The sequence below is a fragment of the Hemiscyllium ocellatum genome, chromosome 16, assembly GCF_020745735.1.
Source record: "Hemiscyllium ocellatum isolate sHemOce1 chromosome 16, sHemOce1.pat.X.cur, whole genome shotgun sequence".
Lineage (NCBI taxonomy): Eukaryota > Metazoa > Chordata > Chondrichthyes > Orectolobiformes > Hemiscylliidae > Hemiscyllium > Hemiscyllium ocellatum.
In genome coordinates, this window is record NC_083416.1 from 5,626,706 (window position 1) to 5,650,257 (window position 23,552).

At 44.0% G+C, this 23,552-nt stretch overlaps 1 protein-coding gene across 2 annotated transcripts in view; it reads left to right on the forward strand.

Moving 5' to 3' along the window:
* The window catches only part of LOC132823328 (slit homolog 3 protein-like), a 699,246-nt gene that overhangs the window by 103,684 nt on the left and 572,010 nt on the right, over nt 1-23,552 (forward strand). For both annotated transcript variants that reach the window (XM_060837019.1, XM_060837020.1), the window contains exon 5: nt 8,372-8,443. In XM_060837019.1, coding sequence (XP_060693002.1) covers nt 8,372-8,443 — 72 coding nt within the window. The remainder of the gene's footprint in view (nt 1-8,371; nt 8,444-23,552) is intronic.

The window sequence follows — 23,552 nt, forward strand, 5'->3', positions numbered from 1 at the left end:
CACACAGATAGTCGCCCGAGACTGGAATTGAACCTGGGACCCTGGTTTCGTGAGCCAGCAGTGCTAACCACTGAGCCACCATGCCACCCATGCTGAGCTGGCACTAATGCCCTTCCAATTCCCCTGGCACCCTCCTCCATTTATTTTATCACCTTTGAATTACACCTGGCACATTCCTTCTTCTTTACCCTCCGCTTGGTATGTTCTTCCCCTCCCCATTAGTTCCAAATGGCATCTGCCTTCCTATTCCCATTCATCACTAGGAGCGATGAGTGGATTTGGAGCAGTGACTAATTTCCTTTCTCTGTCTCCATTGTCTGACTGATTATCACTCCTTTTCAATGTTGTTTGTCACATTTGCCTTCAAATGTGGAATATATATCTTGGAAGTAATTCAAATATGGTTAATTAGTAATTAATATTTTATAATGAAGTGTCTATTACCTTTTGGCAAAAAGTAATAGGAGCACATTCGACTGAATATGTAAACATTTGCTTTTCATTTTATTAATTGTGCTGTGTGAGGGAGATGAATTCATGACAAGGTTACTGAACAATGGAAGTCCCAAAGGTACTTTTGAAGAGAGTGTGGAGGTTGTGAAGGTGGGGAGTGGGATTGGGGAGGAGATGGATGGAGGGGCACTGATAGATCTATGTTGAAGTAGCAAGAAATACCATAGAGTACAGGCTGTAGCCGTTGTGTTGGTCTTCAAGACATTGTTAAGAGCCGTAGAGTGATTGAAGTCCACAGCATGGAAACAGGCCCTTCGGTCCATCTCGCCTATGCTGCCCGGTTTTCACAATTTAATCTAGACCCTTTGCCTGAGTTTGGTCCATATCTCACCATATCCATGTACCTGTCTAAATTTAATGATAAAATTGGAGTTGCTTCCATCACTACCTCTGGCAGCTGTTCCAGACACTTACCAGGAGAAAGTGAGGTCTGCAGATGCTGGAGATCAGAGCTGAAAATGTGTTGCTGGAAAAGCGCAGCAGGTCAGGCAGCACCCAAGGAACAGGAAATTCGACATTTCGGGCATAAGCTCTTCATCAGGAATGGAACAGGAAATTCGACGTTTCGGGCATAAGCCCTTCATCAGACACTTGCCACCCTAAGTTTAAAAGATGGACTCTCCAAGATGAGGGAGATTGGAAATTTGGGGAGCTGGTTATGCCCAGAAACGTGTATCCATCTTTGCCGATGAAAGGAAAACATTAGTGCCAGCCTCGAAGCTGGATGTACAGTTAGCCCACTCCCTTGTTCACTTTTGACGCGCATTCTAGTACGAGGTGAGCAAAGGAAGGGACCTATGGGGTGACCTTATCAATGAGAGCGAAAAACTGCAGATCCCAGTGACACACAAATGGCACTCTAATGTAACCATTCCTTTAATTAACAGGAACTATTCCTTCGCCTGACGTCAGGAACGCTGCTTTGGTCTCCTGCAAATGCAGGCAAGCAGACGAGGTTCATTTCTGTGTAATTACGTGTCACCTCATTAGCACACAGAAGCCTGAAGCAAAAACAAATTTATTCCCAGCTGAGGTCTCGAAGGGGCTCTGTCTCTTGTGTAAATATACTCAGTGACCTTTTCTCGTGACAGGAGGCATGTACCGGGTTGCCCTCTGGGTTCGTGGCATCGTACGACAAGAAAGGATTTTCCAGAGACAGTGTGTTGAAATGAACAACCTGTCTTTGTTGCGTTTAAGGAGACTATGTTACAAAGGCTTTATAAGGGACGCGGTAGAGACTACTTCATTGCAGTGTTGTTTCCAGTAATAGACAATGGGAACAAAATTGGGTGCTACCAAGATGCAGTCAATTCTATTGCAAAGTGCCTCATTTATTGTATTGGTTAACAAACACGCACCTAATGAGTTATGAATCAGCAGATCATGATGCCATTCAATAGCAGGCTCAATGGGGCAAGACTATTACAGCACTCCTGCCAGCCTATATTGAGAAATTGACAACCTTGTAAAATGCCTTTGGCTGTATGAAGCACAAAATGTTTGACATGAACCATGTTCAGTGTAAATGTAAACCATTGCAGCAGTTACAGCGAGGCATTCCATGTCCTGGATTGAGGAAACTACTAGATGTTGCATTCCATGTGATGCAAAGTGTTATATCTTTACAAAGATATGCACGGCACGGTGGCACAGTGGTTAGCACTGCTGCCTCACAGCGCCTGAGACCCGGGTTCAATTCCCGACTCAGGCGACAGACTGTGTGGAGTTTGCACATTCTCCCCGTGTCTGCGTGGGTTTCCTCCCACAGTCCAAAGATGTGTGGGTCAGGTGAATTGGCCATGCTAAATTGCCCGTAGTATTAGGTTAGGGGTATGGGTGGGTTGCGCTTTGGTGGGTCGGTGTGGACTTGTTGGGCCGAAGGGCCTGTTTCCACACTGTAAGTCTAATCTAATCTAAATGCTGTGAGTACATTTCGGAGAGGGAGAAAGGAATTGTAATTTTGGAGGTCTTTGCCAGCAAACATCCTCTTAGACTTCAAAAAAAAACTGAACATATGTTCAGCGGCATGAAAACATCACCCCCGCACAACACAGGGAATTAATGTTTGAGGTGGTGGATGAGGTGCCAATGGTGGTGTTCACTTGTTCTGGGTTTGATTATGTGAGTCTGGTAACTGATCTAATGCTCAGTGTGCTCTCTTGATTGGTTCAACCTGGCATGGACTCAGTCCAGAGGAAAACGAGTAGGTGCGGAAGGTGGGAATGCAGCAAACATTCTTTTTAATTGCAGAGATACTTTTGATGTCTTGTAAAGAGATCTCTTGTACAGTTAGAAACTAGTGCGTTGCTCTGAGAAACTTAACACACTCACACAAGTCACTTTGCCCTGGATCCATTGAGCTTCTTACGCTCCTGCTTTTCACTGTGTAATTCAGGGACAGGTTTTGGGAGTCACTAAGTGAGTTACCCATCACAGAATTCTCAATCTCTGACCTTATCACCTCGTTATTTATGTGGCTTTTCAATGAGAATCCACTCAAAATGTTGTCAGGTGGGATATTCTGTAATGTTAGTAAGATTCAATGTCAACAGAAGCTACTGTCCTTCATCTTGTTGGTGATGGCCATTACTTGGTACAAATGTAGAATGAATTCTTGGAGCTATACATCTGGTATTGAACATTACCTCTGACACCCTTCTGAGTAGTTGTCTGGGAGGCCTTAACAACCCTTTGATTTTATATCTGACCTCCACCAAGATGCCTTCTTCCTCAGGCGGCTCAGGAAATTCAGCATATGCATAACGACTCTCACCAACTTCCTCCAATGCACCATCAAGAGCATACTGACGTAACGGCCTGTTACGGCAACTGCTCTGTCTAGAACCATAAGAAATGAAAGAAGGTGATGTGCACAGCCCAGATCATCACAGAAGTCAACCTTCCATCCATGGACTCCCTTTACACAGCTCGCTGCCATGGAAAGGCTGCCAAAATCAAAGACTCCTCCCACTCCGGTAATGCTCTCCTACAACCTCTTCCACCAGGCAGAAGATACAGAAAGCTGAACACACGCACCAACAGGTTCTGGAACAGCTTCTTCCCAGCCATTATTATACTGATGGATGGACTCTCTAACTTCAAATGATGCCGACCTTGATCATGTTAATCTCACCTAGTGCACACCCTGTGCAGTGTAACTTGTAAGCCTCTGTCTGATCTGTATGTCCTTGCTGACTATGATCTGCTCGTAAACAAAGCTTATCTCATTACACATGACAATAAATCAATCAATAAATGAGAAAACCACAGCTTCTGTACTCTCTTGTGGACAGCCATTTATTGACTTTTGAACAATGCAGTCTGTCAGTCACAGCCGATCTTGCCTTTGAGTGATGCAGCTGAGCTGTATAATTTGTTAGTGTATTTGGCCGCACTAATGAACAAAGTGGGTTACTCTGTCTAAATCCTGAGATTGCTGTAAGGAGCAAGGTAGGGACCCTGCCTGTATTCTGTAAGATGCATGTGAACGACACACAATGCTCATTTGATCCCCAAAACTAAGCACAACTCACCGGAACTGATTGTGGTGCAGTTATTGTGGAATCCGGCCATTCAGCCCATCATATTAACCTTAACCCACTGAACAGCATTCCACCCAGACCCACCCCCTATCCTATTCCTGTAACGCTGCATTTCTCATGACTAATCCACCGGGCCTGCACATCTTCAGACTGTGGGAGAAAGCCCATGTAGGCATGGGGCGCTCCACATAGACAGTTGCCTGAGGGTGGAATTGAACCCAGGTCCCTTGCACTGTGAGACAGCAGGGCTAACCACTGAGCCACCCTTCCGTGCTCACTCTATTATCAGTGCACTCAGTCAGTAGCACATGGTGCTGACTGGAAGGTATTGCTGAGCGTAGCTATGTGAGGCGACTGGATTATCAGAGGCAGAACCTTGTTTCTGAGTGTCTCCACCGAGGGTCATACATCTCCAGCGCACTGTTTGTTGCAGCAACAGACTTTACAATGTATCCAATGATGTTGATCTATTTAATTTGCAGCAGAATTCTACACGTTATCAGAAAAACTAAAAGCTGCAGAAATAATGCTTTGCAACTACTAAAAGGTGTACTGAGAGTGAGAATCCTGTAAATCAAACACTGCACACTCTGCATCAGATGTTGAAATCTGCACTGCTGAAAATCATCCTTTTCTGTTGAGAAAGTTTGATTGAGTTTCTCTAATTCTGAGTGGTTGTCCAGTGCTTGTATCTGAGAATGTTGAAAGTGGTGTAGTTGAAAGTTGAAACTGTGTGGAGTTTGCACATTCTCCCTGTGTCTGTGCGGGTTTTCTCCGGGTGCTCTGGTTTCCTCCTACAGTCCAAAGATGTGCAGGTTAGGGTGGATTGACCATGCTAAATTGCCCATAGTGTTCAGGGATGTGTAGATTAGGTGCATTAGTCAGGGGTAAATATTCTGTAATAGGGTGGGGTTAATCTTCAGAGGTTCAGTGTGAACTTGTTGGGCCAAATGGCCTGTTTCTAAAATAAACAATTGTTATCTTTAAATTGAGTTGCAGTCTGTCTTGTTTATGCAGAGATGGTCCAGAACTCAAAGTTCATTTCCTGATTTCAAATATATTGGAACTGTACGGAATTTTCAATCTACATGTAGTCGTAGTCTTTGATGTCACTTGTGGCTTTATATGTTAAATAAAAAACGAAAGAACTGCAGATCCTGTAAATAAGGAAGTTTCTGGAAAAAGCTCAGCAGCGTCTGTGGAGAGAAATCAGAGTTAACATTCCTGGGCGGCACGGTGGCACAGTGGTTAGCACTGCTGCCTCACAGCGCCAGAGACCTGGGTTCAATTCTTGACCCAGGTGACTGACGGTGTGGAGTTTGCACATTCTCCCTGTGTCTGTGTGGGTTTGCTCCGGGTTTCCTCCCACAGTCACAAAGATGTGCGGGCCAGGTGAATTGGCCATGCTAAATTGCCTGTAGTGTTAGGTAAAGGGGTAAATGTAGGGGAACAGCGTGGACTTGTTGGGCTGAAGGGCCTGATTCCACACTGTAAGTAATCTAATTCCGAGGAAGAATCACCGGACTGAAACGTTAACACTGATTTCTCTTCACAGATGCTGCCAGACCTGCAGACCTCCCAGCAATGTCTGTTTTTGTTTCTGATTTACATACGTTAGCCGATATAACATATACCACAGGTAGTTGGGTTCTGTTCAGTCAAATATCTCAACAGTTAATTGATATCACTACTACACAAACATGTAATCTGGGTTCGACATGTATTGATGTTACTGGACACAGAATGGACTGACGGCATTAAACAGAGAAAGTGCCAAAAAGCAAGGGAACTATCCTTGTATAAGAACGTCTGATATTTGAATAGCATTATCTTTCACGGGATGTGATCATCGCTGCCTGGGCCAGCATTTACTGCCCATCCCCAATTGCAATTAAGAGTCAACCACATTGCTGTCGGACTGGAGTCACATGTAGGCCAGACCAGGTAAGGATGGAAGTTCCCTGCCCTAAAGGGAATTAGTGAGCTTAGAGGTCTAAGTCAGTCTGGTCAGGAATCTATACCATAATATAACAGTCTCTCTCTGTGGTTTTCTCTCTGAAAGTCATGTCAGATTCAGGACTCACTTGCTCTAACCACCAGGTCAAGCAATCAAGCTCGGTGCATGGATCTGTGATCAGACAAATCTAATCAACCACTGTCGGTGTGTCTGCTTCTTTGCCCACCCTCAGCTCTCCTGACACAGTCAGTTTGGATTGAAATATTAAACAAAAAAATCATTCCTGGGGTTATACGTAACTTGGAGAAAGTGAGGACTGCAGATGCTGGAGGTCAGAGTGGAAGAGTGTGGCGCTGGAAAAAAAACACAGCAGGTCAGGCAGCATCTGAGGAGCAAGAGAATTGATGTTTTGGCCATAAGCCCTTCATCAGGAATTCCCCTGCTCCTCAGATGTTGTTGGACTGGCTGTGCTTTTCCAGCACCACGTGGTTCGACTATACATAACATGTCTGTGAGGTAAAAACAATGACTGCAGATGCTGGAAACCAGATTCTGGATCAGTGGTGCTGGAAGAGCACAGCAGTTCAGGCAGCATCCAACGAGCAGCGAAATCGACGTTTCAGATGAAGGGCTTTTGCCCGATTTCGCTGCTCGTTGGATGCTGCCTGAACTGCTGTGCTCTTCCAGCACCACTGATCCAGAATAACATGTCTGTGGCCAGCATGGACAGCAATTATTGCCCATCCCTCATTGCCCAGAGGCAGCTAAGAATCAGCCACATTGCTGTGGGTCTCAAGCCAAAGGTAAGGATGGCACATTTGCTTCCCTAAAGGGAGTGGGTGAACCAGAGGATGTTTAAAAAAAACCTATCATTTGAGCATTTCTGAGACTTGACTTTTTAAGAAGTTAAATTCAGCAACTGCTGTTGGAACCAAGTCTCCAAGGCAACAGCATGGGCCTGTGGCTGATTACATTACTTTAACACTCCAACTTCCTCTGTGTTAAGCTGGGAGAGGTGACAGCCCATCGCTGGACAGGAGCTCAGATAGTTTTCCGGGGACCTGGGTTTGAATCTTGCCATGGCACATAGTGGAATTTGAATTGAACTTTAAAAAATGTGTGATTAAAATTGAAATAACTCCACGGAGGCTGGTATCCCAGCCCCCAGTCACCCTTTATTCACACATGCACAGTACATGGGCTCTGACCAGCTCAGAGCCAGTCCCAAGAGAGAGGGGAACCCCTGAGACTCCTCCCCAGAGCTCCCTGATTGGCTCAGGTTAACAGTCCAATGAGAGATCTCACACTCAATGAGATCTACCTGGCCAATCCCATTCCAATCACTACAGAAGTCTAATGATAACCATGAAACCATTGTTGATTATTGCAAAAACAGATCTATTTCACTTATGGACCCTTTCTGGTCTGGATGACATGTGAACCCCAATGTGGTTGACTCTTGACCCTGCTCTGAGGTGGGAATAAATGTTGGCCAAGCCAGCGATGCCCTCTTCCTGTGAATGAATACAAAAAGTCTATAAGCTGATGTGCTGAAAATGTGTTGCTGGAAAAGCGCAGCAGGTCAGGCAGCATCCAAGGAACAGGAGATTCGACGTTTCATTCCTGAAGAAGGGCTTATGCCCGAAACGTCGAATCTCCTGTGTTAGAAGAAGGGCTTATGCCCGAAACGTCAAATCTCTATTCCTTGGATGCTGCCTGACCTGCTGCGCTTTTCCAGCAACACATTTTCAGCTCTGATCTCCAGCATCTGCAGAACTCACTTTCTCCTATTAGCTGGTGTGGGCTTGCTGCGATGTGTTGTATGTACAACAGATTGAACTGCAACTTCATTTTTTTGATTAGATTAGATTCCCTACAGTCTGGAAACAGGCCCTTTGGCCCCACAAGTCCACACCAACCCTCCAAAGAGTAACCCACCCAAACCTATTTCTCTATGACTAATGCACCTAACACTATGGGACAATTTAGAATGGCCAATTCACCTGACCTGCACATCTTTGGACTGTGGGAGGAAACAAGACCACCCAGAGGAAACCCACGCAGACACGGGGAGAGTGCGTAAACATCATGCAGACAGTTGCCCGAGGCTGGAATTGAACCCAGGTCCCTGGTGCTGGGAGGCTGCAGTGCTAACCACTGAGCCACCGTGCTGCCCATACTGTTACAGTAAAGGATGTTCTGCAGCACTGGACTGATCGATCTCTGTCAGGATGCCCAACATAAGCAGATAGTTTTGATGTTTTGAACACACAGTGAATCGGAGTTGTCAGTAATCCTGCACCAGCTCTAGGTGCAATGCATCGATTTCTGATGGTATTTGTTTGGTATTTTCCTGCAGGCGGCTCAACAAGAATAAACTCCAGGTACTTCCTGAGCTACTCTTCCAAGGCACCCCCAAGCTCTCCCGGCTGTAAGTAACCAAGAGATCATGTTTTCTTTTAAACTTAAGTATCCTTATACTTATTCAAAATCACAGCTTTGAATGCACGTTGTCTGATGGAGTTAACCTAGTTTATAAAATTGGATTGTGCAGTGGAAGGAAGTGGTGTTTGTAAGATGTTTGTTTGACTGATCAGTCAGTGCCATGTCTGTGGCGTGTTGGTTGGTCTGCCATCTCATTAAGAAGGTGTTTATTTGAGTAGTTTGTTTATTTAACGACTTGGCCATCCAGAAATCATGGAGCTCCTGGGTCCATCTGAATGTTTCAAAAAGATGAAGATGGTGAATTCCATTTATTTTAAACGGATGTTGATTCCAGATATTGCTGCAGTGTTTGTAAAAGTCTACATATGGAGTTAATCGTTCTCTCAAACAAATACCCTGCTACATGTTTGGCACTGAATACGCTATGAACCAGTTAACGTGTATTTGCGCTGAGTATTGGTATTTTCTGAACTTAGACATGCAAAGTTTTCTCTTTCACCTCTACATACAACCACGTTTCACACATAGTCATTTTTCCATCCATTCCTCACCAGCATTTAGCTTGAGGCTGCAATAATGATAAGTACCTATTTTAGGGTTATCATTTGGCAAAGTGACAATCACTTAACTCGGATATTCTTGCACTGAGAAGCCTCCTGAGAAGTAACTCTATGTGTTTAAGGCCTCAGGGAGGAATGGCGATGGCTTTTTGTTCATTTGGATTTTGTTACACTGAGTTATGTTCTCCTGTAGATTGTAACTGCTGTTTGTGGAGTAAACGTTTACTCGTTGGCATTCTGTCAATTGTTACACTTAACTGGCAGAGTCAAACCTAGGTTGATGGGGAATGTGTGCCACTGGGACTGAAGTTTGGTTCCTGCTTTCCATAACCACCTTTACAGTACAATGAGCTTTTATGTCATAGACGTGCAAAGAGTTTTATGAGATCAGCAACATCAGGCAAATTTGATTTTTACAGAGTCTCATATTAAGATCTTAGGAGAATGTAAAAGAAAAGTAAAAACAAATTGCATGTGTTATTCATTCCCTCTTTGTGACTCCCCCCTGTCTTTTGGAGTCCAATCAAGTTCTCAATCATAGAGTCTTCCAGCATGGAAACAGACCTTTTGGACCAACCAGTCCATGCTGAACATAATGTAGTGTAAAAAGTGAGGTCTGCAGACGCTGGAGATCAGAGCTGAAAATGTGCTGCTGGTTAAAGCACAGCATCCAAGGAACAGGAAATTCGACGTTTTGGGCATTCCTGATGAAGGGCTCTGGCCCGAAACGTCGAATTTCCTGTTCCTTGGATGCTGCCTAACCTGCTGTGCTTTAACCAGCAGCACATTTTCAGCTCATGCTGAACATAATCCCAAACTACACTAGTCCCACCTGCCTGCTCCTGGCCCGTATCCCTCCAAACCTTTCCTATTCATATACTTATCCAAATGTCTTTCAAACGTTGTAATTGTACCCACACCCATCACTTCCTCAGGAAGATCATTCCACATGCGAACCACCCTCTGTGTAAAATAATTGCCCCTCGTGTCTTTTTCAAATCTCTCTCCTCTCACCTTCAAAATGTGCCCCCGGTCTCGAAATTCCCCATCCTGGGGAAAAGTCAACCACCATCGACTCTGTCTATACCCTTCATTATTTTATAAACTTTTATAAGGTCTCCTCTCACTCTCCTGTGAAAGAAGTCCCAGCCTATCCAGCCTTTCTTCATAACTCAAACCTATTGGTGCAGAAAAGGAGTTGCGGCCATTTCAACACTGACTATGTTATCGTGTGGGCATTTTTACTGACTGGGGAGGATCTTTTCAAAGTTTTAATGTGGCACGGTGGCTAGGTGATTACGGCTGCTGCCTCACAGCACCTTGGACCCAGGCTCGATTCCACCCTCAGGCGACTGTCTTTGTGGAGTTCGCACATTCTCCCCGTGTCTGTGTGGGTTTGCTCCCACCATCCACAGATGTGCTGGTCAGGTGAATTGGCCATGGAAAATTGCCCATGGTGTAAGGGGAACGGGTCTGGGTGTGTTACTTTTCGGAGGGTCGGTGTGGACTTGTTGGGCCAAAGGGCCTGTTTCCGTGCTGTAGGGAGTCTAACCTAAAATAAAAAAGTGTATGAGCATGATGAATGTAAGTTCAAAATTTCTGGAAAGTTGCAAACTCTTTCAAACCTTGCTTTTTGTCATCTTAACATATTCAGTTCTGGCTTTGTGCCCTTTCATTTATGGTTGCACTCCAAGGAAGTGCCTGGGATATTCTTGGCATTAATGATGCTATGTAAATGTGATTGAAAAGAAATGCTGTACAGAGGGAGTCTTTACAAGTGTCGCTGTCATTAATGGTCGGTTTGCCTTACGAGAGAAGGAAGCTGCAACATCAGCAGACATGTCTGTGGCTACAATTCTTCCCTCCCTTCCCCGTCCCACTGCTTGCTCGTATTAGTGGCAAGACGCCCAACTTGCTCCTTGGGAAAGGAAATAAAATCCAGAGTGTCAGTTACTACCTGGCTCCTCTTGCAAGAATTCTGGGCAGAGGTATGTCAGGCCACCCATGTATTGACTTGGCTGACGTTGCTGTGCAGTCCAGGGTTGAAATAAAACAAGGAGGAGATGGAAATTCAAAGAAGCGACTTCATAAACTTCCAACAAGTCTGTTTTGCAAAGTAATGATTCATAAAGTTTCTGGCATTTTCATACACTGTGAACCTTCGGTCTAACAATTTATTGTGAATCTACTCAAAGGAAGACGGAAGGATGTTGTGAAACTTGAAAGAGTTCAGAAAAGATTTACAAGGATGTTGCCAGAGTTGGAGGATTTGAGCTACAGGGACAGGTTAAATAGATTGGGGCTGTTTTCCCTGGAGTGTTGGAGGTTGAGGGTGACCTTATAGAGGTTTACAAAATTATTGGGGGCATGGATAGGGTAAATAGACAACATCTTTTCCCTGGGGTGGGGGAGTCCAGAACTAAAGGGCATAGATTTAGGGTGAGAGGGGAAAGATATAAAAAAGACCTAAGAGGCAATTTTTTAAAGTAGAGGAAGTGGTGGAGGCTGGTACAATTACAGCATTTAAAAGGCATTTGGTTGGGTGTATGAATAGGAAGGGTTTGGAGGAGTATGAGCTGGGTGCTGGCAGGTGGGACTAGATGGGGTTGGGATATCTGGTTGGCACGGACGGGTTGGACCAAAGGATCTGTTTACATGCTGTAAAGCTCTATGCCCCTATGACTGTAAGACATAATTTGAATAAAGATATTATTCAGCTGGAGAAGGTTCAGAAGAGATTTACCAGGATGTTGCTGGGTATGGAAGGTTTGAGCTGGGACCTTTTTCACTGGAGCATAGGAGGTTGAGAGGTGATCTTTTACAGGTTTATAAAATCACGAGGGGCATGGTTAGGGTTAATGGTAGTTGGCTTTTCCCTAGGATGCGGATTTCAAGACTAAGGGGCACATTTTCAAGATAAGAGGGGAGAGATTTTAAAAAGGCATGAGGGTCAATGTTTTGACACAGAGAGTGGTTCATGTATGGAATGGACTTGCTGAGGAAGTGCTGGATGTGGGTACAGTTGCAGCGTTTAAAAGACATTTGGATAAGTACATGAATAGGAAAAGTTTGGAGGGATATGGGCCAGGGGCAGGCAGGCGGGCCTAGTGTAGTTTGGGATTATGTTCAGCATGGACTGCTTGGACCGAAGGGTTTGCTTCTGTGCTGGATGATTATCACTAGAGACAAAAAGCTGAAATGCTGGAGTCCAAAGTAGACAGTTTGGGATTATGTTTGGTTTGGACTGAAAGGTCTGTTTCCGTACTGTCTGACTCCGTGGCTCTATCGGTGTGGGTATTTTTTCGCTGTTCTAGATTTTAAACAAATTGAGAAAATGGCGACCATGTGCATTAAGAAACACTCCAGGCCTGCACCCAAATAATTTTGACTTTTTTTTATTATTGTCATATGTACCTATGTACAGTGAAGAGTTTTGTTTTGTGTGCAGTACGGGAAGATCATAGCAAACAAATATCATAGAGTGATAGATCAGAGTGAGGAATACAAGGTTACAGCCACAAACAAGGTCTACAAAAAGCAAGATCAGCAAATATAGAAATTTCTGGAAATGCTCAGCAGGTCTTGCAGCATCTGTGGAAAGAAATCAGAGTTAGTGCGCCACAGGGATGGCATGGTGGCTCAGTGGTTAGCACTGCTGCCTCACAGCGCCAGGGACCTGGAGTTGATTCAAGCCTCAGCTTCTCCCCTGGTTTGCGTGGGCTTCCTCCGGGTGCTCCGGTTTCCTCCCACAGTCCAAAGATGTGCAGGTTAGAGTAGATTGGCTAAATTGGCCCATAGTGTCCAGGGATGTGTAGATGAGGTGCATTACTCAGGGGTAAATGTAGAGTAGTAGGGTAGAGCAATGGGCCTGGATGAGTTCAAAGGGTCGTGTGGACTTGTTGGGCCAAATGGCTTGTTTCCATACTGCAAGGATTCTATTCTATGAAAATGTTTCAAGTTGAGTGATCCTTCCTTATAGCTGATGGTAGCAAGGAAAATGTCAGTTTATATGCAGGAGATAGGGTAGGGGGAGAAGGTAAGGGGTAAACAAGAGGTGAGGATAGAGTCCAAAGAGAGAAAAGAATAGTTGGCCAGACAAAGCATTGGATAAAAATCTGGCTCGGAGGATGAATAGTTGTCAATGGGGACTGTTAGTATCTAAGATCAACAAATAGTTATGATTGATTCTTGGGAAGTATTGAACAGAGGCTACCTGAGAGGGACAAGGGCACATTTAGTCTCCCTGAGCAGTTCTCCTAACTCTATGATTGGATATGTGAGGACCTTAAGAGAGATGAAGATATTTTCGTGGCCAAGGATACTGTTATGGATTGCAAATTGCGAATTTCTGGGAGTGTTTTGCACCAACTTTCAAAAATTTAGATAATCCATCAAGACCATGCAGATAACCAATTTGTTCCCATTATCTCTTGCAGCTTTTAATGTGAAGTGTTTCCCATAGGTACCTGAGCTATTTAACTTTTAAAATCGAAAATGAGCTCAAGCACTCTGCTGCTGTTGGCTTTGAAAAGTGCTGACCATCAAGAAGGCTGCTCTGGTCGTCACATTTTGTGAACAACTACTTAACTGATTTGTGATCTGATCCTTGTGGTTAACAATGGGGTCAAATGTTTTGGGGAGGTAGCAGTCATGGAGATTTGCAGAAATCCCTTTTGGCCTTGCTGTGTTGTTGAGGGAACTGCATTTCACTGTTGGAGTGAGATATGGAGAATGAGTCATTGCACCTGGAATTTATCACGTGATGTGGAGGTGCCAGTGTCGGATTGGGGTGGACAGAGTCCAAAGTCACACGACATCAGGTTAGAGTCCTGACAGGGTTTATTTTAAATTACAAGTTTTTGCAGTGCTGCTCCTTCATCAGGTGGACCTGAGCTTGTGATTTCCAATAGCTTGTGATTTCCAATAAACCTGTTGAACTATAACCTGGTGTCGTTTGATTTCTGATGGTATCACATAGACCTCTCAAAGATAGTGGAATCAAAGGTTATAGAGATAAGGTAGGAAGAGGATACTAATTAGGAATGATCAGCCATGATCATATTCAATGGCGGTGCAGGCTCGAGGGGCTGATTGGCCTACTCCTGCACCTATTGTCTACTGTCTATTGTCTATTATCAGAGTGGGGCAGCACTGTGCCTCAGTGGTTAGCACTGATGTCTCACAGCGCCAGGGGCCCAGGTTTGATTCCTGCCCTCGGGCAACTGTCTGTGTGGTGTTTGCACATTCTCCCTGTGCCTGTGTGGGTTTCCTCCCACAATCCAAAGATCTGCTGGTCAGGTGAATTGGCCATGCTAAATTGTCACATAGTGCTAGGTGCATTAGTCAGAGGAAAATGGGTCTGGGTGGGTTAATCTTCAGAGGATCTGTGTGGACTTGTTGGGCCAAGTGGTCTGTTTCCACACTGTAGGGAATCTAATGTGAAAAACTCAGGAGTTAGCTTGGTGTCTTCCATCTCTTGTTGTTTATCACATCAAGATGATGGAGAGGGTCATCTTGTGACCTTAACTTTAATTTTGGTTACAGGTTTGCCGAATCATAAATATCTAGCTGTCGGTCTCTGTGTAGTTTTGAAATGAAATAATACTTTGCATTATTCCAACTGAAGACAGTAGGCATTGGTTTGATACATGAAGCCAAGGTTTCACACATGGGAAGTAAACATTGGAGATTCTGAAACAGGAGATAACACACAAAACACGACTTGCTCAGTGTTTAATTTTACTGGGTGGCAGTTCATGTTGGAACCACTGTTTATACATCCTTGACATATGTTCCCATCATTTGAAACACTGATTCATAAAATCGACTTGTACTGTCAAGGGATATAAATTTGAAAGAGCCCAGCCATCTCAAAGGGTATTCGGTTTATATTTTTTTGGTCTGCGTCAAAATGCATCATCAAACCTGGACACTTCTCTGGGGTATCTGATCATACAGTTTCATTTTAACTGATCACGGGGGTGTTTATTCAGAATATTTCATTAAGTGCTGGCATTTGCTGTCACCCCTAATTGCCCTTGAGAAGGTGATAGTCAGCTGCCATTGTACTGCTGCAGTCCATGGGATGTGTGCCCACCCATAATATCTGTTGAGGCAGTGGCAGTCTTTTACCCAGTGACAGTGAAGGAATGGCAAGAAGGATTCAACTCAGGATGGTGAATGTGTTGCAGGGACACCTGCAGTGGGTAGGGGTGTACCCATGTGTCTACTGTCCTTGTCCTTCCAATTATAGAGGTTCCTCAAAGGACCCCAGCACGTTGATTCAGTGCATCTTGTAAGTGGTGCAAAGAGCAATATACCACGAATACTGCAGATCGTACGCGGAGTGAGTCTGAAGAAAAGTAATGGAACTCAAGGGTGGCACTATGGCTCAGTGGTTGAACTACTGCTTCACAGCACCAGGGACCCCGCTTCGATTCCAGCCTCGGGCAACTGTCCGTGTGGAGTTTGCACATTCTCCCCGTGTCTGCGTCGGTTTCCTCCGGGTGCTCCAGTTTCCTCACACAGTCCAAAGATGTGCAGGTCAGGTGACTAGGCCATGTTAAATTGACAATTGTTAGGTGCATTCATCAGCGGGGGATGGGTTGTTCTTTGGAGGGTCGGTGTGAACTTGTTAGGCCGAAGGGCCTGTTTCCACACTGTAGGGAATCTAATCAAAATGTTAACCCTCTTTCTCACTCCATAGCAGGTGCCTGAGGTTCTCCAACATCTTATGTTTCGAGATGGTAAACATTATAGGTATGTAGATGTTGCTGTTGGTGTGGCCGAGGGAGGCAGGAGGAGTGGTGATGGGGGAATGAATTTTTGGGAATAAAGTTTAATAAATATTTTATTTTATTCATTCATGGGATGTGGGTGTCTCTGGCTAGACCATCATTTATTACGCATCTCTAGTTGCCAAGTGGATAGTTAACATTTAACCCCATTGCTGTGGGTCTGGAGTTACATGTAGGCCACACCAGGTAAGGATGGCAGTTTCCTTCCCTAAAGCATGTTAGTGAACCAGATGGACTTTTCCCAAAAATTGCCAATGGTTTTATTGTCATCATTAGGCTTCTAATGAATTCAAACTGTACTGTCTGCCATAGCAAGATTGGAAACCAGAACATTGCCTGGGTCTCTGGATTAACAGCTGCAAATGTGTTGCTGGTCAAAGCACAGCAGGCCAGGCAGCATCTCAGGAATAGAGAATTCGACGTTTCGAGCATAAGCCCTTCATCTGGTATTCCAAACACATTTGCAGCTGTGATCTCCAGCATCTGCAGACCTCATTTTTTACTCTCTGGATTAACAGTCCACTGATGCAAGGAATGGAGCGATATGGACCGAGAACAGGCAGAAGAGGTTAATTTAATTTGGCATCATGTTCAGCACAACATTGTGGGCCAAAGGCCCTGTTCCTGTTTTATGTTCTAGGTTCTATGATAATACCACAAGGCCATCATCTCCCCAGGCAGTTGATGGTCTTGAGCTTCCTCAATTGTTGGTGGAGCATTCACACATCCAGGCAAATGGGGAGTCTGGCATCACGTTCCTGACTTGTGCCTTGTAGATGGTGGCCTGGGATCAGAGAGACAAGATGCTGGTTGCCTCCCACAAAGTTGCTAGTCTCTGACTAGCTTTTGTGATCACAGTATTTAGAGGGCTGGTTCAGTTCGCTTTCTACTCATGAGAACCCTAAGGACTTTGATGGAGAGGAATGATGATATGTAGAATGGGAAAAGGTTTGCTTCTTTCATGTTGGACATCATCGTTGCTGATATAAATGTTTCTTGGCTTTGCTAGCGTGAATATTCCCAGGTCTTGTTGTACATGGACATAAATTGTTTAACTATCTGTTTAATGATGAGAGACAAAATTCAATGTATTTTGCTTTCTTTTATCCTGGAGGTTGATTGTGTTGTTAATAGATTTGTTGATGAGTAAATAATCTTTATCTATCCATCTACACCAGACTCAGATATGTGGTGAGGAAAGGATGGAAAACGTTGAGACCTATAATTTGAATTGTCAGTTTCTAACAGGGTTAGAAACATTCATGTGTTGGTGCAGAACTTGAGTACATCTGATTTTTAAAAAAACACATTTTGTTGAAGCTCATCAAGACAATTCACAGAAAATGCCAAAATAAACAGCAAACAATGTTGATACTGTATGAGAGGAGAGTGCTGATTGGTTGGCAAGTCGACTCTGATTGGCAGACTCTATTGCAATGGCGAATATACCAGTTAGTCATGGTTTGCAGTTAACCAACAATCTCTGTCCGAATGACAAAGTTTTAACAAAGTATGTGTTTTGTCAACAATACTTGAAACATAAATAAGGATAAAACTGTTAAACTAACCTGTACACGGAAGAGGAATACAGTGAAATGGCAGTAGTTAAACATAGCATCATATTCGGTGCTGTAACTGTTTAAATAAAGTTGAGGTATACTAAGGTTCTTTCGCTGAAACTAGGCACTTATTTCCAATTTTAACGTGTGGGATACGGCTGCCTGCTCTTACAAAAATACCAGGCGTCCATTTCTGTCAATGTTTTAATCGATTGCCACAGTGTCTCTCCTATTGATTTTAAAACTGCTGCCGTGTAACAGTCATCTTGTTAGATTATTTCATGAAAAACATTGGAGCCCCATTGATCAGCTAAAATTTGACAGCACCACCCCCCCCGCCCCACCTGCCTTTAAGACATTGAAGTGTGGCAAAGTGCTGATACTTGATCTGTATCTGATATGAGTCCACAAGAACCACAAACCAACACCCAGAACTTGGCAATGTTCTTCCAGCTTGTGCTTAAACTTGAGGCCAGATGGTTTCAAAGTGAGGTGTTGCTATCCTCAATCCAGTCATTTAAGGGGGGTGAAGGGAGGGAAATCATAGAATCTCCAGCCCATCAAGTCCATGCCAGCCATTTGAAGATCATCCCACCCAGACCTGGCCTCCCTACCCTATCCCCCCATGGCTATCCCACCTAAGTCTGCATACCACTGGATACTATACAGTGCCAATCCACCCTAATCTGAATATCTTTTGACTGTGGGAGTAAACCCCCACAGACAGAGGGAGAACGTGCAGACAGTCACCCGAGGGTGGAATTGAACCTTGGGTCCCTGGAGATGTGAGGCAGCAGTGCCAACCACCAAGCCACCCAAATGCTTGACATTGATATACAGGGCATACTTTCTAATTGGTCAAATTAACATACTCCTCCCCATTTCCCTCAGTATGTTCTTGGATGAAGAATACGTTGTTATTGTATAGGGCACATTGCCAAACAGAATATATACACCTGGCTATATAAATCCAACTTATACACTCCAACTTACCTTGGAATAATAATCAAAAGGTTTGATGATTATAATTGGTGTCATGGTCAGAGTTTATGAATTTTATTTGTGACTGCAATCAAAATGTTTGTACATGTGAGGCTCAGGTGTATCCATTCCTTCAGCGTGATTTGTCTGAATTTTGATGTTTCAGCAGCAAGCTTTTGTGAATTCGAAATAACAATTGCTACTTGTTGATAACCTGATGTCTCAAAACACAATGCATCACACATAACATCACTGACTCAGAGATTAAATGAAGGGAAAAGAACATGATCATGACGCGGAGATATTTTCAGTCTCCTTTGTAGCAGCTTGAAAGTTCCTTCGATGATTTGATGCTTTAGCTGGAGTGGAGGTTGTATAAAAGATTTTCAGGAAGTTGCAAGACTTCTTATCATCAAATAGCAAAGAGGCCTGCCCTTAGGCAGACTTGAAGTTGGAATAAGTTGGGGATAAGAGAGTTGGCGGTGAGAGTGTGTGCAGCTTTCGAAGTATTTTTACACTGGCTGCTCAGCTGTTAGGCAGCCTGTTTGTTGACTTTCAGACGGTACCTCTGATAGTTTTTCTCTCTCAGAACAACTTCTGCAGTTATTTTTTTAAAAGCAGCTAATAATCATGGCTGCCTTAGCAACGTAATCTCTTACCAGGCTGAAGTGACCTCTTTCAAAATAAGATGATGTGTTCCGTTGGTACAAATCCTGTGTTGTGGATTTCACACTTTGAGTGACCATAATTCTGTTAGATTTAAAATAGTGATAGAAAAGGATAGACCAGAGCTAAAAGTTGAAGTTCTAAATTGGAGAAAAGCCAATTTTGACGGTATTAGGCAAGAACTTTCAGAAGCTGACTGGGGGCAGATGTTCGCAGGTGAAGGGACGGCTGAAAAATGGGAAACCTTCAGAAAGGAGATAACTAGAATCCAGAAAAAGTATATTCCTGTCAGAGTGAAAGGAAAGGCTGGTAGGTATAGGGAATGCTGGATGACTAAAGAAATTGAGGGTTTGGTTAAGAAAAAGAAGGAAGCATATGTCAGGTACAGACAGGATAGATCGAGTGAATCCTTAGAAGAGTATAAAGGCAGTAGGAGTATACTTAAGAGGGAAATCAGGAGGGCAAAAAGGGGACATGAGATAGCTTTGGCAAATAGAATTAAGGAGAATCTAAAGAGTTTTTACAAATATATTAAGGGCAAAAGGGTTACGAGGGAGAGAATAGGGCTCCTCAAAGATCAGTAAGGCGGCCTTTGTGTGGAGCCACAGAAAATGTGGGAGATACTAAATGAGTATTTTGCATCAATGTTTACTGTAGAAAAGGATATGGAAGATATAGACTGTAGGGAAATAGAAGGTGACACCTTGCAAAATATCCGTATTACAGTGGAGGAAGTGATGGATGTCTTGAAATGCATAAAGGTGGATAAATCCCCAGGACCTGATCAGGCGTACCCTAGAACTCTGTGGGAAGCTAGGGAAGTAATTGCTGGGCCTCTTGCTGAGATATTTGTATCATCGATATTCATAGGAGAGGTGCCAGAAGACTGGAGGTTGGCTAACGTGGCGCCACTGTTTAAGAAAGGTGGTAAGGACAAGCCAGGGAACTATAGACCAGTGAGCCTGACCTCAGTGGTAGACAAGTTGTTGGAAGGAATCCTGAGGGACAGGGTGTACATATATTTGGAAAGGCAAGGACTGACTCGGGATAGTCAACATTTGCGTGGGAAATCATGTCTCACAAACTTGATTGAGGTTTTTGTCAAGTAACAAAAGATTGATGAGGGCAGAGCAGTAGATATGATCTACATGGACTTCAGTAAGGCGTTCGACAAGGTTCCCCATGGGAGACTGATTAACAAGGTTAGATCTCACAGAATACAGGGAAAACTTGCTATTTGGATACAGAACTGGCTCAAAGGTAGAAGACAGAGGGCGGTGGTGGACGGTTGTTTTTCAGACTGGAGGCCTGTGACCAGTGGAGTCCTCTACTTTTTGTCATTAGCATAAACGAGCATAAGAGGTATATTTAGTAAGTTTGCAGATGATACCAACATTGCAGGTGTAGTGGACAGCGAAGGGGGTTACCTCAGATTACCTCAGGTTCTGGACCAGATGGGCCAATGGGCCAAGAAGTGGCAGATTGAGTTTAATTCAGATAAATGCGAGGTGCTGCACTTTGGGAAAGCAAATCTTAGCAGGACTTGTACACTTAGTGGTAAGGTGCTAGACAGTTTTGCTGAACAAAGAGACCTTGGAATGCAGGTTCATAGCTCCTTGAAAGTGGAGTCACAGGTAGGTAGGATAGTGAAGAAGGCGTTTGGTATGCTTTCCTTTATTGGTCAGAGTATTGAGTACAGCAATGGTAGGTCATGTTGAGGCTGTACATGACATTGGTTAGGCCACTGTTGGAATATTGTATGCAATTCTAGTCTCCTTCCTATCAGAAAGATGTTGTGAAACTTGAAAGGGTTCAGAAAAGATTTACAAGGAATTGAAGGATTTGAGCTACAGGGAGAGGCTGGACAGGTTAGGGCTGTTTTTCCTGGAGCGTCGGAGGCTGAGGGGTGACCTTATAGAGGTTTACAAAATTATGAGAGGCATGGATAGGATAAATAGACAAAGTCTTTTCCCTGGGGTCGGAGAGTCCAGAACTAGAGGGCATAGGTTTAGGGTGAGAGGGGAAAGATACAAAAGGGACCTGAGAGGCAACTTTCTCACGCAGAGGGTGGTACGTGTATGGAATGAGCTGCCAGAGGAAGTGGTGGAGGCTGGTACACTTGCAACATTTAAAAGGCATCTGGATGGATACATGAATAGGAAGGGTTTGGAGGGATATGGGCCGGGTGCTGGCAGGTGGGACTAGATTGGGTTGGGATCTTTGGTCGGCATGGACGGGTTGGACCGAAGGTCTATTTCCATGCTGTGCATCTCTATGACTATGATTCTCTGAGTGTTTGAGATGGCCACGGTGTTTTGGATGTGGAACAACCAAACTCAATGTCAGGTCAATGAGATAAAGTCACACGGTACCAGGTTATAGTCTAACAGGTTTATTTGAAATCATAAACTTTCAGAGCGCTGCCCTTCATCAGGTGAAGTTTGTTGGACTGTTACCTGGTGTTGTGTGACTTCTGAATTTTTAGCTGTTTATCCATATTTGATTAGGTATTTGCTTCCTGCCAAGCATCCAGAAAGGTTTTTGTGTTCATTTTCAAAGGCACAGTTTTAAAATTTGACATATCGTTGTTGTCATATCCTGAGCATTGAACGCAGCTAATATTTCGAAAGCTTGTCAGAGCGCTGTTTGAACAGGGGAGAGGTGTTCTCAAACGAGTATGGCAAATCTAGCACCACTTGTCATGTGGCTCTGCGTAGCACTCTTATGAAATTATAACGAGTTTCATTACATAACGAGTTGCTGCATATTGTTCCCCCAGCCTCCCACCTCCCTGCCTCACATACCACCACGGGTATGTTTCTTTTTTTCTGAACATTCTTCAGGAAGGAACTTCAAAAGAGTTTCACAAAGTTGATAGATTGAGAAAACAACTCCCAAAAGGAGGCCACAATAACCTCAAGTTGAGACTTCATCTTTCATCCCAGGCCTGGCTTGTCAGTGTGGTGTTTGAAAGCAGAGCACGCATGCTACTCTGCAACAATCTGCTTCTAATCTGAATCCAGGCATCACATTGCTCACTTTCCGACCTTCTATCCCACCTTTTTCTTTTGAGGAAAACAAAACCTCCAAAGGATCAGATAGTCCAATCATCCTTTACCATCTGGATCTGTTAAAAATTAAGAGATTGCCGAACACCATCTATAACTTTGTGTCAGAATAAATTCACTTGATAGGCCGCCCTAGAACGCTCATCTCTTGGGTATTGGATCCCTGGATACCATTAGGCTTTTTCTGGATAATTTACTCTAACCAGGCCTCTAGGCCTTCATTTGATTAATTACCTCAAAAGCGAGTTCAGTGATTGTTTGGAAAAGTGGAATGCTTGCAGGTTTGATGACGGGGCAGCTTTTGGTTTACATTCTGACATCCATTTCCTTTCTCAATGTTTTTGTGGCTCAGGAGATGAGAGCAGTTATTCTACTTTCAAAACCCAGCGAGGGCCTGAATTCTTTATTTATGAATGGGTTGTCCACAACCACTTCGATTATACAGCGGCAGACAATCACAGTCAGGCCTGTGTTACTGTTTCTTTCCTCAGGGAGCCATATTGAGGGTCACACATGAGGTACCTCAAGGATATTCTTTATTGAGGTGATTCTGATCATTGACTGTGAAGGTCAAGACAATAACAATGATAATAAGCTTTAAATTTATTCGCTAATCAACAATAAAATTAAGTGTTTTGAAGTGAGGCTTACTCACTTTGCGACCAATTTACTGTCAATTTCCTTGTGTTTTGACCATCTTGACTCTAAATAAAATCTGTTTCTACCTAAAGTAGGCGGCACAGTGGCTCAGTGGATAGCACTGCTGCCTCAAAGCACCAGGGACCCAGGTTTGATCCCAGCCTTGGCAACTGTCTGTGTGGAGTTTGCACATTCTCCATGTGCCTGCATGCCTCCTGGTGCTCCGGTTTCTGACCATAAGTTAGGAGCATGGGTCTGTAGTGTCTAAGGATACGCAGTGGACTAGCCGTGGGAAACATAGGGTAAGGGAACCAGGGGATAGTGGGTGGATCTGAGTAGAATGCTCTTCAAAGGATCAGTGTGGAGTCAATGGGCTGAGTGGCCTGCTTCCACACTGTAGGGATCCTGTGAACAAGGATGGTTCTGGTGGCTGAATTTTGACAACAGGTTTCCCATTTAACTCTCCACAGGCTCCACTTTATCCTTCAAATAAAAGCAAAATACTGCAGATGCTGGAAATCTGAAACAATTGCTGGAGAAACACAGTAGGTCTGGCAGTGTTTGTGGAGCGAGAGATAGAAATAATGTTTTGAGTTGAAATGTCAAACTTGAAATGATGTCTCTGTTTCTCTCTCCACAGAAGCTACCAGATCTACTGAGTTACTGCAGCAATTCTTGCATTTTCTTTAGCTTCTAACCTCGCCCATTAGAACTGGGGAATGGAAAAGCTAGACTCTTAACACTGCTGCTAATACGTTCAACATTGTTATCACCAGCTCCAACTCCCACTGCAGGAGCGGGTGGTCAGGGTAGATGTGTCGCTAA